Below are 15,683 nucleotides of genomic sequence, written 5' to 3'. Positions count from 1 at the left end.
CAGAAAATGCTCAGAAAAATGTAAACTTGTTTTAAAAAGTGTAGATATAATTTAACCTACACTTTGTAATAATGGTAACAGATTTATATATTGTAAGTTTAGAAGTTTTGAGAATTTTAGGGGCTGGATTTTAGTAATAGGCCTTATAGAGTGATTAAACAGTGAATAGGGTTTTTAAAAATTTATGATTTTGTTTATATGCTCGAATAGACCTAAAAATAAGAACTATATTACATGAAGCTGACCTTTTAGAACTCAGAACCATAGTAGGAAGCAGAAGCAACTAGCCTATCAAGTCTGAAAAACTTGTGAGAAAACAGATGTGGGAGATCTCAAAAACTGTTTTAGAAATCAGTTAGGTGTTTGGGACCTAGGGATAAAGTGAAGAGCCTGGTCAAATCAGATCATTTTGGTGCCAAACATTAGGTGGATCTTATTTTCATTAGGACTTCTTAATTACATCCTAGAGGAAGGACTGGCATTTCTAGGTCTCACAGGTAAATCAAGTAGTTGGAATGGATATATTGATCTAAGCTCACTTTTAAAAGGTCCTTAAAAAGAGATCCAAGTTTTTTTTCTCTGTTGAGGTCTAGAAGGATTTTTTTCAACATGAAAGGTCAACTTTTAAAACATTTCTTTCTGGCTCACTTAATGCATATGTTGAAAACTTTTCAAAATGTCTAGTTTATAGTTTGCTTGCACATTGATATGTACATATATTTGAGGCAGTAGGTACTTTGGAGGGGAGGTAGGGGATGGGCTGTATGATTGTGGCTCTGGAGTTAGATTGCCTTGGTTTGTCTCATCTCTACCATCCACTAAATGTGTGTGACCTTGGGAGGGTTGTTTTATCTTTTTGTGCCATCATTTCTTTATTAATGGGAATAATAATAGAACATACCTCTTACGGATATTAAAATCATTAAGTCAGCTTTTTCATGTAAAACAACAATTACCACAAGGCCTAGCATTTAGTGTGCAGCCAGTATGTGTTAGCTATGTTAGTATTATTAATATTCATCACACTTTACCATTTGGTCATACTTTTTATGTGTTGAATATCTTTAAGAGCTTGAAAGCATCTCTGGTCCTGAAAAGTAATGGGCATTTTAGAATTGAGAATGTCAAGTTTTGTTTTGTTTTTCTTAGTAATAGTGTATGGACAATTACTGAGAATCCAGATATAGACATTTTTGGATAAGGGATTTTTATTACGATATTGTTTTGACTTTACCTTTTAATTTTTTCCTGGTAAATTAAAAGTTCATTCAGACTAAAAAGCTTAAGTTAGTATTAAAGATACAGGGTTCTTAATAATTTGAACATTAAAAATCACATATGTATAGCCATGAATGAGCTATTTTAATTTTTAAAAATTTGTTTTTGTTTTTACATTTTAAATATTGACCATAAATACATGGATTAATATTCATGAAGAATAATGTTGAGAAAAAGATAGTACCAAAAAATAATTTTTATTCATTTTTTAAAATATGTATTGGGGATGTGTGTATATATATGATGCATCTAGGAATGAAAGCTGATGGTCCCTGTTCTCATGTAGTTTACGGTAAAGTTGAGAAGAAAAACATTAAGTCATTACATTGTTAAAGGTATAGTCATGAACTGGTACATGAGTTAAGGAAAAGTCACCCAAGACTGTTCACCTGAGATAATGTACCTAAACTGAATAGGGTGAAGGAAAACAAAGGAAGTTCATTGGAGGGAAGATCTGGAGCAAATAGAAGAGTTGTCTGGGCAAAGGGGACGTGGGGAGACGCTGCGAGTGTATACCACGTGGGAAAGCCTGACAGGAGGGAGCGCAGGTAAAGAGGCTGAAAGCAAGCCCGTGGGTCTAAATGTGGAAAGAAGTGAGGTCTGGAGAGTGTAGGGCTGGGAATGTGCCAGATGAGGCAGAGACACAGTAATGGACTGTGCATGTACCTCAGGGCTTGTAGACCATGTTAAGGATTTGGATCTCCAGAGAGCAAGGAAAGCCTCTGGAGTGCTTTAGGTAGAGGTGACCTGACCAGATCTGTGTTTTGGAAAGGGCATTCTAATTGCAATATAGAGAATAGATTTGAATGAGGTTGTAGAAGGCATGCGTGGATGTGGGAAAGGTGGGAGTTTATAGCAAAGATGATTTGAACTTGGATTGTTGTTATGGAGATAGAGATGGGTAGATGGGTTTAAGGCTAGGAAGGAAAAGTTCATTTGGAGTTGGTGACTGCTTGGATATTTGGAATGAGGTGGGAGGGAGGAATGAACAGTGTGAAAAACGTGACTTGATTTTAGGCTGGTTAGATGGTGTTGCCGGTAACCACGGCAGGGAACTTTTTTGGCGGTGGGGGGTTGTCCTGAGCATCGTGAGTTTACTTTGGGGTATGTTGAGTTGAGGAGGCTTTGGGACGCCACGGACGGGAGTCTTTTAAGAAAGTTTGATGTGCAAGCCTTGGCTCTAGATACAAATTTGGGAAGCTTTGCATAAAGATTGTTCAGGGAGAGAGTATAGAGTGAGAATAAGAGAGGGTCTGGAACTGGGCTCTGGGATCTCAGACCTTGAAGAACCTCACCCTTTAATGGCGGATAGAGAAGTCAGTTTTTTCCCGCATATTTTCATGTATTCATTTATCTAATAAGCACTTACCTGTAAGTACTATGTTAGGTACTGGGTAGACAGGTAAACAAGTTCTAATCCTGTGTGTTCTTAGGTAGGGCAAGGATAAAGTAAATTGGCAATTTTAGTATAGTGCAGGGTCTTATGAACCCCAAAACAGGGCAAGATAGTGGTAGGGCCTATATGTGTTTTGGGGGGGAGGGGAAGGGGATCATAGCTATCATTAGATTCCTCCTGAGGTCTAGGTATCAAAATATATTAAGAACACTTAATATGGTATGATAAGTACTACAGAGTTCCGGGGAGTGGGGTAAAGGAATGTTTGGGAAGGAGTTTAATGTGCTGTGGAAACACAAAGATAGAATGTCCCCAAAGAAGAGGCAGAGGCAGGTCATAGAAGACAGTGAGGCATAGACTGACATGAAGGAGAGTGAGGTGTAGAGCTGCAGGGGTAAAAATTTCCAGCAGAGGGGTCAGTTTGCACAAGGTCTCAAAGCCAGAAAGCATGAGGCATTTAAGAGCTGAAATTCTCTCTCCTAACTTTAAAATGAAAGTTGATTTTGAACAATTGAAATATACTAGATAATCAAGGAAAGATGTAGTTGGAAAAAGTGGATTCATAATATTTTATTTAAAAGATACAGTTCTGGGCTTCCCTGGTGGCGCAGTGGTTGAGGGTCCGCCTGCCGATGCAGGGGACGCGGGTTCGTGCCCCGGTCCAGGAAGATCCCACACGCCGCGGAGCGGCTGGGCCCGTGAGCCGTGGCCGCTGAGCCTGCGCGTCCGGAGCCTGTGCTCCGCAACGGGAGAGGCCACAAGACTGAGAGGCCCGCGTACCGCAAAAAAAAAAAAAAAAAAAAGATACAGTTCTGCAGTGAAGAGTTTCAGGTTCACTACCTGGATTGGAAGACCCTAAAACAGGATCATCACAAAAACTAAAGTTAACAAGTAATGAACTTTCTTGTTAAACACTTTAAAAAGAATTCTGATCAATTTTAAAAAGTCACATTAGAGTAATTATCATGTACAAGTTTGAAAGTCGAAGGGACCCTATAAATATTGTAGACTTTTACTTTAAATTTTTTTTTTTTTTTTTTTTTTTTTTTTTTTTGCGGTACGGGGGCCTCTCACTGTTGTGGCCTCTCCCGTTGCGGAGCACAGGCTCCGGACGCGCAGGCTTAGCGGCCATGGCTCACGGGCCCAGCCGCTCCGCGGCATGCGGGATCCTCCCGGATCGGGGCACGAACCCATGTCCCCTGCATCAGCAGGCGGACTCCCAACCACTGCGCCACCAGAGAAGCCCTTTACTTTAAATTTTTAAGTAAATTATTTTAGGGAAGATTAAAGTATAGATACAATTGTAAAATTTTATATTCTGCTGTATTTTCTTCTGAATGCTTTTTCTGTTAAATCATACTAGTGCTTGAAAAAGTATGTTTTGAGTCAAGATGATGATATTATTAGGGTAAAAAAGGATTCTGTAACTAAAGGAGTTCGTGAAATTGTGCAGTAAACAAAATTGAAAAGATATATCAAGATTTTTCAGAGGCTTTAATGTCATTGTGCTTTTGTGAATCTCCAAAGCTTCTCCAAAGAGAAGCGTTCTCCAAAGAGACGTAGTATGTATAATTTGTATTAGAACTTCTTTTCCAGAAGTATTCTACCAATAATTATTGACCATCTACTATGTGCGAGACTCTTTATTATTTTAAATTATCTTTTCGAAGTGTGGCAATATGGCTACATATTGTCTCTGTGACAGTATATTATGATAAAAAGTAAGGTAGGTTCCTCTTAATTGGCTTCAGCTTAGAAGAATGAATATCAGCTAATTTAAAAAAATATATCATTCACAGTCTTTTGCAGTTAGAGTATAACAGATACTGCAAGATGGAATGAAGTGATTTAAATCCTCACTTCCCCCCAAATCTGTCTTACCATAAGGAATTCATACTAAAATTGCCATTACTAAGTGGACTTTTCTTTTAAGTTGTCATGTCTTTTTTAGGCTATTCTGGGCTATGACGTTTTCTCAGACTTTCCTTGTTATTTATTTATTTATTTTTAATTGAGGTGAAATTGACATGCAACATTATTTTAATTTCAGGTGCACAACATAATGATTTGATATTTGTATATATTGTGAAATGATCACCACCACACTAGTTAATGTCTGTCACCATATATACTTCAAGCATTCTTTTCTTGTCATGAGAACTTTTAAGATCTTCTTTCTTAGCAACTTTCAATTGTGCAATACAGTATTGTTACCTATAGTCACCGTGCTCTTCATGGTGGCTTGAATATTTTATAACTGGGAAGTTTTGTACCTTTTAACTCCCTTCATCTGTGGGAGTGGACAAAATGGGTAAAGGGAGTCAAAAGGTACAAGCTTCCAGTTATTTTTTTAAAAAGAATCTAAGTGAATTTGAGTAGCAATTCTCAAACTTCTTCACCTCAGCACCTCTTCACATTAGTAAAAATTATTGCAGTCCCTTTGTTTATGTGGATTCTAATCTATTCATATTTACCATTTAAAAATTAAAACAAATTTTAAAATATTTTTATTCATTTAAATATAATAAACTCATTCCTTTTAAGTAAAAAATTTTTATAACATAATTATGTTCCTAAACAAACCAAATTTGTGAGAGTGGTATTGTTTTACACTTTCGGGGATGTTTAGCGTCTGGCTTAATAGAAGGCAGATTCTTACATCCACATGTACATTCAGTCTGTTGGAACATCACATGTCATGTGGCCTCTGGAAAACTCACAGTACGCTCATGAGAAAATGAGAGTGAAAAAGCAAATAACGTCTTCATATTATTCATAATTTTTTTTAAAATTTTTTGGCCGCACTGCGTGGCATGCAGGATCTTAGTGCCCCCAACCAGGGATTGAACCCGTGTCCCCTGCAGTGGAAGTGCAGAATCTTAACCACTGGACCGCCAGGGAAGTCCCTATTCATAATTTTTACCTGAAAAATCCCTAGGGGTTCTCAGAACACATTTTGAAAACGGCTGAACTGGAATATTTCGGTACTACACTGAGAAATTTTTTGTAACTTGATAACCTAAATATAAAGTGAAAAAAGTGTACTTTTTTTTTCTAATTTAATTCTCTTTACATTATTATGCACATATTGTCTATTTACTAAAGACTTCCAGGATGGATAATAAAAATATAGAATTTTATATCTTGGTTTTGAATGTTAGCATAAATTAAGCAGTACTTTGAACTTGTTCCAAAAAGTGCTCAAACTTTGTAGTCGGTAGATTTATTTTATAGTCAAAACTTGTTTCATTTAACAGTTGGAATTTGGCCTTTCTCTCTGTGAGGTTTTTGGTATAAATAAATTATAAAATTCAGCATAGAAATCATGTAAATGTTTTTAGATTTTGTAATGAGAACATGAACTATCAAGTTTCTTTAATCCTGAACTATTCTGGAGATTTTTAAAAAATAATATCGAAGATACAAAACGTTTATTATATTTGTAGTTAGATGATTTTTTGTTTGAAGTTTTTGAAAATTGTTAAACTGAAACATACCATTTTAGCTTATAATGCTGTAGGTTTTTTCATTGTTCAGTATTTGCACTGACTAGCATCTGTTAATTTATAATTTGCTGTATTTAGGTTACATTAATTCTTTAGCATTTTTCCTCCTCAGTGGGTCAAATCATGGTTGGGTAGCTGTTTTATTCTGTGAGTCAAGTGGTTTCACAGAATAAATATGAACTTTTCCCCCAAGTAAAATGAAATGTTGACTAGCCAGAACAAATTACCATATTTTTTAAAGTTTATTTACTGTAAAGAATTGTATCACTTTATTTAGCAAATATTTTATATGTCTTTCATATAATAGGTGAAGTATTACAGACATTTAGCACCTGATCACTTGCTGCAAATATGTCATCGACTAGGACCTCTTCTTGAACAAGAAATTCCACAAAGCGTTCCTGGAGTACAAACTTTATTAGGAGCTGGAAGACAGTCCTTGCTACGCACAAATAAAAGTATGAAAAATTTCTATTAGAATTTATATATTTTTTTCTCACTTTTCATCTTTGTGTCTTATCTTTGTATCCATTAAAAATGTATGTGTTTAATAGGCTGCAAGCATGTTGTGTGGAAAGGATCTGCTCTGGCGGCATTGCATTGTGGAAGACCACCAGAGTCACCAATTAACTATGGTAGCCCACCCAGCATTGGTGAGTTGTTTGAGTTCATTACCAAGTTGATATCCTCTCGGTAAAGAGCTTTTGAAAATAAAAATGTTTTTTCTTGCTGTGAAGTCAGAGAATTTCATATTATGTACGTTAGCATTCAAAGAGGAAAAAGCTCTCAGATTTTTATTCTTATGTTAGTAATCTGTAGTGAAGAAGTCATAATAATGTGTAATTATGGATTATATTTATTGTACCTATCTAAGCTAATTAACTCATTGGTATTTTTACAAAAAATTGTTTACTAAGATGTATATCATTAGGCTGATTTAATGGGCAGCTGTTATAATACAGCTTAGTTGTAGTGATGGAAAACAAAAATAGTTTTGTTATTTTTATGAATAGTCATGTATTTTTTTGGCTTTAAAATTTCAAAGGAGGAAAACTGATGCAGATAGGTCTTCCTCTTGAAATGGCCTCTAGATTCATCCCTTTTACCTCTACTACTAAAAGACCCTTGTCTTTCCCGAATTACTGTAGCATCCTTCAAACTAGTATTGCTTCCGGTGTCTTCTCCCTCTCTCCCTTTCAGGTCATACTGCATAACACTGTAATGTTAATCTTATTTAGTATGTCACTCTTCTGCTCAAGGTGATATATGAGGTAGCTTATGCTATTTTAATGGTGTTGCAGTTCCTCTACCACCAAGTCTATACTTCTGGTTTTCAGAGACCTTCATGTTATAATCATAGCCTCGTCTCCTATCCCTACCCCCCTGCCTAGCCAGAAATGTTATTCTCCCTCTTTCTTCCACCTATTCAAATTATACTTATTTCTTCCTTTTCTGGATAATTGCAGTCAGTATTACTGTTTTATAATTCATCAGTATTACAGTTTTGTATAACTTTGATTTAATGTTGATATAGAATATCTTTTTCCATTGTTTTACTTTCAACCCTTTTGTATCCTTTTATTTTCCATATCTTAAAAAATAGCGTAGAAGTCGTTTTTTAAAAATGCAATATGACAAATTTTGTGTTTCATCTGGGACATTTTGTCCTTCATATTACAATTATTGATATATTTGGGTTTAAATCTAACTGTTGATGGGAAGATGATTTCTTTTTCTCTGGTTGCTTTTAAGATTTTCTATCTCTCATTGGTTTTCTGCAGTTTGACTGTGCTGTGTCTTAGTGTCAATTTTTTCTGTTTATCAAGCTTGAGATTTATTAGGCTTCTCGAATCTGTAATGTCTTTTGTTGGCATTGGAAAATTGTCGTGAAGCGGGGGCCATTATCTTTTAAAATATCATGTCTGCTTCATTCTCTGTTCTCTCCTCTGGGACTCCAGTTAAACAGATGCTAGACTTTCCCACTTTTTCTTCTCTCTTACCCTCTCTTTTACGATTTACATCTTTTTGTCTCTGATGCATTCTGGATAGTTTTCTCTAACCTGTTTTCCAAAGGTATGCTATGTTTGTATGGTGGGTAATCATGGATGATGTTTTTTTTTTAAACATACAATTGTCCTGGTTAAATAATGATTTCTGTATAGTCTTACCATAACAAACAACTATTAAAACAACAAAGAATTTGAGGCACTAGAGTTTATTTTCACTTGGAACATTATGCTAGGAGGTTGAACAGTTTTCTTGAAAGAAGGGGAAGGTAAATTTAATAGCAGCTTCCCCTCTAGGGAAAAGTTTATCCTCTTTGAAAAATGCATATCCATATAATAAAGGGAATATGTTATGTTGTTCTTTCAACACATTGTCAAGCAACCCTGTGGTAGGCAATGAAAGTGTAAAAATGGTTGATAGTAAATAATGTCCCTCTTAACATTTGCTATGTGAGTAATTACTCTGTTCCCGTCACTACTCTAACCATTTCCCATTTATTTTCTTTTTTTAAAACCTTAAATGGTCTGTAGGTAGGAAATATTCTTTACAGAGAAGGAAATTGAGGCATGAAAAGGTTTGGTGACTTGACCAAGGTTACACATTTAGTGAGTGGTGAAGCCACAGTGACTCCCATTATGCTATGCCTTATTCTCAGTTAGTTAATAGAAACACTTGGCTACTCAAGAAAGTTGGTATTAGTCACTTTTTGAAAAAAGATACCAAATATTTATAAAGTCAGATAAAAAATTTTAGTCCAGGTCATTAATGGTCAGATCAGTAAATATTGCTGACATGGATATAGGGGATGTAAATATGGCAAAAATATCTTGAGTTTTGTGTCACATCAGAGTGACACAACGGATATATTGAGGTAATAGAATTAATTACCAAGCAGGTAATTGTACCTTTCTGAAAGAGTTTTATTTCATTTTTAAAGTTTATGATAAATTTTCTTTCCATTCAAATTTTCAGGAAAATGTTCTTTACATTCAAATTTTCAGGAAAATGTTCTTTACATTCAAATTTTCAGGAAAATGTTCTTTATATTTAAAAAAACACCTGTAGTAGAATGCCAATTTTACCTGCTTTCTTTTTTTGTACTCACACATAGTTTTTGACATCTCTAAAGAGAAGCTGGACTAATCAAAACGACTCTACTTATTAATAGTCATAGTTTAGTGTCGTGTCTTGTCAGTTCACCTTGGTGACAATCTTGGATGTCTTGTCATTGCTATAAAAGTGTGACTAGATGATAATGGAAAGAAAAATTCATTAGGCTTTTTGGCAGAATAGTTTGCCTGCATAGTGATACAGTGTATCGTTTCAAGTTATCACAGAGTATGAGTCAGAAGAGTTTTGTTTTTTTTTAATATGAACGTTGATTCTTCTGCCATTTTCTGTCTGGCTACCTCTAAAAATTTTCCTTGCTCTTTCCTTGGTCAATGTAGTATTACCAAGGATCAATGTAAATAAGAAAAAAACCTTAGCATTGTAGTTTTTCATAAAATATGGGTTGAAATGTTTAATGTAGATTCAGATATTTAAGTTTTGATACATTTGGGAAATAGGGTTTTGTTTTTTTGTTTAACAAACTTTTAATTTTGAAATAAGAAATTAGTTGCTGAAAAGTTGCACAAAGAGCTCCTGTATACCCCTTATGCAGTTTTCCCTAATGTTATAGACATTTCCCTAATGTTATTACCTGGTATTTCTTAAAACTACTCCACCAACATTGGTACGTTATTATTAACTAAACTAAACGCCAGACCTTATTCATATCTCACCACGTTTTTCCAATAATTACCTTTTCTTGTTCCAGGATCCAGTCCAGAATACCATACTGCACTTAGGGTTTGCTCAGTTTTTTAAATTGAACTTTTTGCTGTAACTCAGAAGATCATTGAAGTTCAGGGTGATGGTAAATTGGATTTTCCTTTCTTCGATTTTTTTTCCAGTAAGGCCTATATATTCTGTTCCAGTCTTTTGAATCTGTTTTCCATTACCATTGCCATAGCCACATGTTGGGCCTTGTTACTTTTTGCCCGGAGCTTTACATCATCCATTCACTTACCAAGTAAATATTGAGTCCCTACATTATATCTGATACTAGGTTAGATCTGGAGTTGCAGGATAAAGAAGAACATGGCCTCTGCTTTCCTAGAACTTACAGGTTACCTGATCTCCTGCCTCCAGTCTTGTTCCTCTACCCTAGGATTTAGCTCTAAACCAGGGTTTCTTAACCTCAGCACTGTTTACATTTTGGGCCACATAATTCTTTTTTGTAATCGGCTGTCTTGTGCATTGTACGATGTTTATCAGCATCCCTGCCTGTATCCATTAAACGCTAGTAGCAATTCCTTTCCTGAAATCTTGACAACCAAAAATGTCTCCACACATTCCCAAATGCCCCTGGGGTAAAATTGCCTCCAGTTGAGAACCACTGCTCTGAACTTTCTAAAATGCAAATGTGATCATGTCATGCCTCCTTTTCCCCAGTGACTTTGAATAGTCTCGACTCTGTAATGTGGCTCACAAAACTGACCTTTTCCCACCTTTTCCTCACCTATACTTTGTGCTATAGCTTTGTATAACTATTGGGCAATTCTTAAAATCAACCATTTCTCTTGATCCCTTTCTCTCTGCAATGTCCCTCATTCTATGAACATTTATCTATTCATCCTTTAAAACCTAAATGTAACCAGGTAGGATTAAGTGTTTATACAAATCTCTCCTATAGCTTTTATCACATAGTCATGGCTATTTATTTACATTTTTTTTCCCTACTATACTGTTAGGTTCTGGAGGTTGGAAATTATGTTTTAGTGCTCTGTATACACCCAACTCCTCAGCATTATTAAGTATTAAATAAAGAGGCAATAGGTAATTGATGTAATTGGTGAACTGCTGTGGGACAAGAAAAGTTCAGAAGTCGTAGGGGGTAAAAAACAGAATAGGTGGTTGGTAGAAGAGAGACTTGGTCCAAGGATAGCTTTGAGGTAAGCAAAACCCCCAGACACTGATTTTTAGGAAATCAAGGTTTATTAGTGAACTGGGTTATCGATTCATTACACTTGGAATATTAAAACCCATACCTGTATAATTTCAAAACCAATTCTTGAGTTTATCTCAGTGCTTTCTTATCCTGTTCTATTTTGTTACCTGCTTATAAATCTTGACTACTTTGTACCTCCTATTATTTGATGTAAATTGTGAAAATTGAACTGGAATTCAGTCTCAGGGCTGGAGAACCAAAGTGGTTGGCTCCTTTCCAGCCCTTTACAACCTCCTTTAATAATGTTTTCGAAAGCAAAAAAACCAAAAGATACTACTAGTCCATTGTTATCACTAGTTTCTAACAATTTTCTATGGAAGATTTGTGAATGTGTACTTGGCACGGCCACGTTTATTTTCAAAGGTACTAACAGATCTCTGGTACTGTCCTTTCTTACCTCCTTACCCATATTTCTTACCCTTACCCATGCCTGTTTTCAGATATAGTTTATTCTGTATTTATTTGCCTATGATAAACAACCCTACTTCATTAGTAAGTGACATGGTGGGGGGAGAAAATAGGAAAGGAGATACTTAGATACATTAAGTCTGTTTTTAAAGTTAAATGTGGAGATTCATTTAATGCATGTTTATCGTGTGGAAAAGATTGTATTAAATTAAAGCAGTCATTTGCTAATTGCCTTGTTTGCACTTTTCTTAGGTTTACCATGTTAGCAAAGTAAACTTTTTATCTCTAGATTTTCCAGTTTTCATCTTTTATGTTGTTTTGCCTAGGTACTTCCATATGTTTGTTATTTTACTTGTTGCTTCTGCAGCACGGTTGCAGTCTTGGTGAGTGGAAATAAGGAGTATTAGGGAACCTGCTTCTTAAAAATGTATGCGTGTAAGGAAACAGCTTTGCCTTGAAAAACAGCTTTACTACACAAACATCCAATTAATGCTAAAAAGCCTATACAGTAGTTCCCCTTTATCCATGGTGAATATGTTCTGAACCCTCCAGTGGTTACATGAAACCACAGATAGTACCGATCCCTTATATATACTATGTTTTTTCCTATACATACATACCTGATAAAGTTTAATTTATAAATTAGGCACAGTAAGAGATTAGCAACAGTAACTAATAATAAAATAGAACAATTACAACAATATACAGTTGACCCTTGAACAGTGCAGGGGTTAGGGTCTCTGGCTCCTCCATCCCCTGCAATTACATAGTACTATAGTAAATATTTATTGAAAAAATCCTAATATAAGTGAATCCATGTTGTTCAGTGGTCACCTATAATGTAATGAAAGTTTTTTGAATGTGGTCTCTCTTTCTCAAAGTATCTTATTGTACAAATTTAATGCCTTTTTTTTTTAACCTCAACCAAGCACTTATCACACAGTGTGGCTATAATTTTTGTGGCTTGAAGTGCAACAGCAAAACTAGCACACATTTCTTTTTCCTTCTTCACGATTTCATGGATAGAATATTGTTACTGTAGATTTTAGCAACCTCAGCATAGGATTTTTTCTTTCTTTCCCCCCCGCTCCCCACGCCACTTGGGTTTGCAGGATCTTAGCTCCCCCTGATGAACCCAGGCCCCGGCAGTGAGAGCACCGAGTCCTAACCACTGGACTGCCAGGGAATTTCCAGGATTTTTTTTTTTCTTTCCTTACTCACTTGAGAATTTTCACCTTTTCACTTAAAGGAAGCACTTTACAGCTTCTCTTTGGCTTATCTGAATTGCCTGCATTACTACTCTTGTGCTTTAAGCCATTAATAGTAAAATAAGGGATACTTGAACATAAGCACTGCAATACCATGGACAGTCAATCTGATAGCCCACACGATCTGATAACTCAAATGGTTACTAAGTGACTAAATGGCCAGGATATACTGGGTAAAGGGATGATTACATCCTGGGTAGCATGGACCTGGAGGGCGAAAAGTTTTTCATCATGCTACTCAAAGTGGTGTGCAATTTAAAACTTAGGAATTGTTTATTTCAGGAATTTTCTATTTAATGTTTTTGGACCGTGACTGACTACAGGTAACTAAAACCATGCCGAGAGAAACCATGAATAAGGGGGGACTACCGTACATTAAAAGGAGTTTTAAAGCTTGTCCACATTTCTGGTTTTCTCTGAGGAAAGTAGTTTGAACAAAGGCAGCAAATATTCACTTAAAATTAGGTATAAATCTTGACTCTGCTCAAGATGTGTGGCCTTAGGCAAATTGTTTAACTTTTCAGCCTCTCAAGCTGCTCATCTGTAAAACGGGGATAATATCTACCATATTCAGTTATTTGGAGGCTTAAATGAGTTAGCAAAGTGAGGCACAAAGCAGGTAACAATAAATGTTACTTTCTGCCCTTTCTTTCTGTAATTATCATTTAGCAAAATGAGTTATTTTGCTGATAAATCTTGAGTACGTTTTTAAAAAGAAGGTTCTTTTCCCTTCTCATTTTCACTGTTATATTTTGCCATATTTCCAATATTGTATTTGACTTACTCTGCAACTGTTAATTTCTTAACATATCTGGCACTGGGCTAGGATCTGGAGTTGTAGGGTTAATTTTTTACTTATGTGACTATATTTCTTACAAAACTATTAGAAAGATTGTTTTATGTTATTATAAACCTTTGAGCTTCAGCATATAATGTCTAATTTAATATTTGGCATATAATTCAGTAAATCATAAGATTCTAATAATCTGTGGTCTCTTTCCTGTTCATTTATTCTTTCCCTAATATTCTCTATTCAGTCTTGTTCCTTTTCCTGCCTTCTGTACGATCCATATGTTAATCCTTAGTTAGGTGTTCTACTCATCACTTATTTGAATATATTTATTTCAATCTGTTATTTTCTCAGTAATCATTTTTTCTTCCAGAACTCATTTTCTTCTGCGATTTTAGTCTTCTGCTTTTCTAGTTATATAGTTTTATAATTTGTGTTGTTCTTTAACAATTTCTGACTTAGCTATATATGTATATATATTTTTTGGGGTGGGTGGGAGAAGGGTCTTGGTTTTTGTTTTTTAATCTGTCCCCTGGATGATACTCATTTATTTACATTTGTTTTCCTGACTACTTTTAGGGTCTGGAGGGTAGAGGTTATGTTTTATTGTTCTTTATAGACCCAGCTCATCAGCATTAGTAAATATTAAATGAAGAGGCAGTATGTAATTGCTGTAATTGATGAACTGGGGTGGAACAAGAAAAGTTAATGATATTCAGGTTTTCACTTGTCACAGGTTTTTGTTTTGTTAACTGTCTTCTCCCTACCCCCTCCCCTGCCCACCTCTTCTTTTCTTTGCTTCCTAAGAACAGGTAGCTGTGAGAGACTACTAAAATGTATTTGCATTTTTGGTTTTTAAGGGAATTAAAGCTAATGTTTATTATGCCAAAATACCAAATATATAAAATAGACATTATTATTTACATTTTTTTCTTTTGCTTAAATTTCTTTTCAAATTATGATTGACCAAAAAAGGGAAGGCACTTTGAAGAATGACAGTTTCCTTGGGTGAGTTTAAATTGTTGCTCCTGTAACTGTGTTTTATTTTCTTTTGTAAATCATAAGATGAAATTTGTTTTTAGGTTATAGATGTGATGAGAGGTCTTCTCCCCCCAACCCCTCGCCCCCCCTTGTGATGTGTCTGGCAAGTAATTTCAGTAGTAGTTAGGAAGCACTGGCCATTGCCATTTTTAGTTTGCATCATATATTTTTCCAGATTGATTATTGAGTTTGATGTTAAATTTCACAGCTCTGTAAGTGAAGCAAGTTATTATATTTTCTTCATAAAGTCTCTGTTTATTTTGAATTTCTTCAGGGAACCTTTGAAGTTAAGGATTAAACATCTTCCTAGACATCTTGAAAACTGGAAAGTCCATGATTAGGCTGAGTAGATATTTACATAAACAGCAGGAATTTGTTCAGCTCCTTAAGGGAGATGTAGGGGAAAAATGATCTCCCACAAAAGTCTTTAAAATAAAAGAAAAACTGTTCAGTAAAATTTGCTTTTATAACATCTGAAGATTTGACTGTTTAAGGACAGTAAGTATAGATGTTAGTACATAGTACCTTTGAGTTTACAAAATGTTTTGTTTTATTTGCTTTTCATAGTAACTCTGCAAGATACCCCTACTTTATTAATGAGAAAACTGAAACTTAAGAGAGGTAGTAACTAACTGAGTTATATCCCTGGTTATTTTGTTTCTGATCTTCTTATGCATTTAACTTTTTTTTTTTTTTTGCGGTACGCGGGCCTCTCACTGTTGTGGCCTCTCCCGTTGCGTAGCACAGGCTCTGGATGCGCAGGCCCAGCGGCCATGGCTCACGGGCCCAGCCGCTCCGCGGCATGTGGGATCTTCCCGGACCGGGGCACGAACCCGTGTCCCCTGCATCGGCAGGCGGACTCTCAACCACTGTGCCACCAGGGAAGCCCCATTTAACTTTATATCACATTTATATAGCACCTTTTTACCTGTTCTGT

General features: G+C 35.6%; 1 protein-coding gene across 1 annotated transcript in view; it reads left to right on the top strand.

Annotated features, from left to right (window-relative positions):
• The window catches only part of PHIP (pleckstrin homology domain interacting protein), a 119,706-nt gene that overhangs the window by 8,272 nt on the left and 95,751 nt on the right, over positions 1-15,683 (top strand). The window contains exons 4-5 of the mRNA XM_028496239.2: positions 6,488-6,638; positions 6,735-6,833. Coding sequence (XP_028352040.1) covers positions 6,488-6,638; positions 6,735-6,833 — 250 coding nt within the window. The remainder of the gene's footprint in view (positions 1-6,487; positions 6,639-6,734; positions 6,834-15,683) is intronic.

The sequence above is a fragment of the Physeter macrocephalus genome, chromosome 11 (assembly GCF_002837175.3).
Source record: "Physeter macrocephalus isolate SW-GA chromosome 11, ASM283717v5, whole genome shotgun sequence".
In the NCBI taxonomy this organism is placed as follows: domain Eukaryota; kingdom Metazoa; phylum Chordata; class Mammalia; order Artiodactyla; family Physeteridae; genus Physeter; species Physeter macrocephalus.
This window is presented reverse-complemented; position numbering and strand designations above follow the sequence as displayed.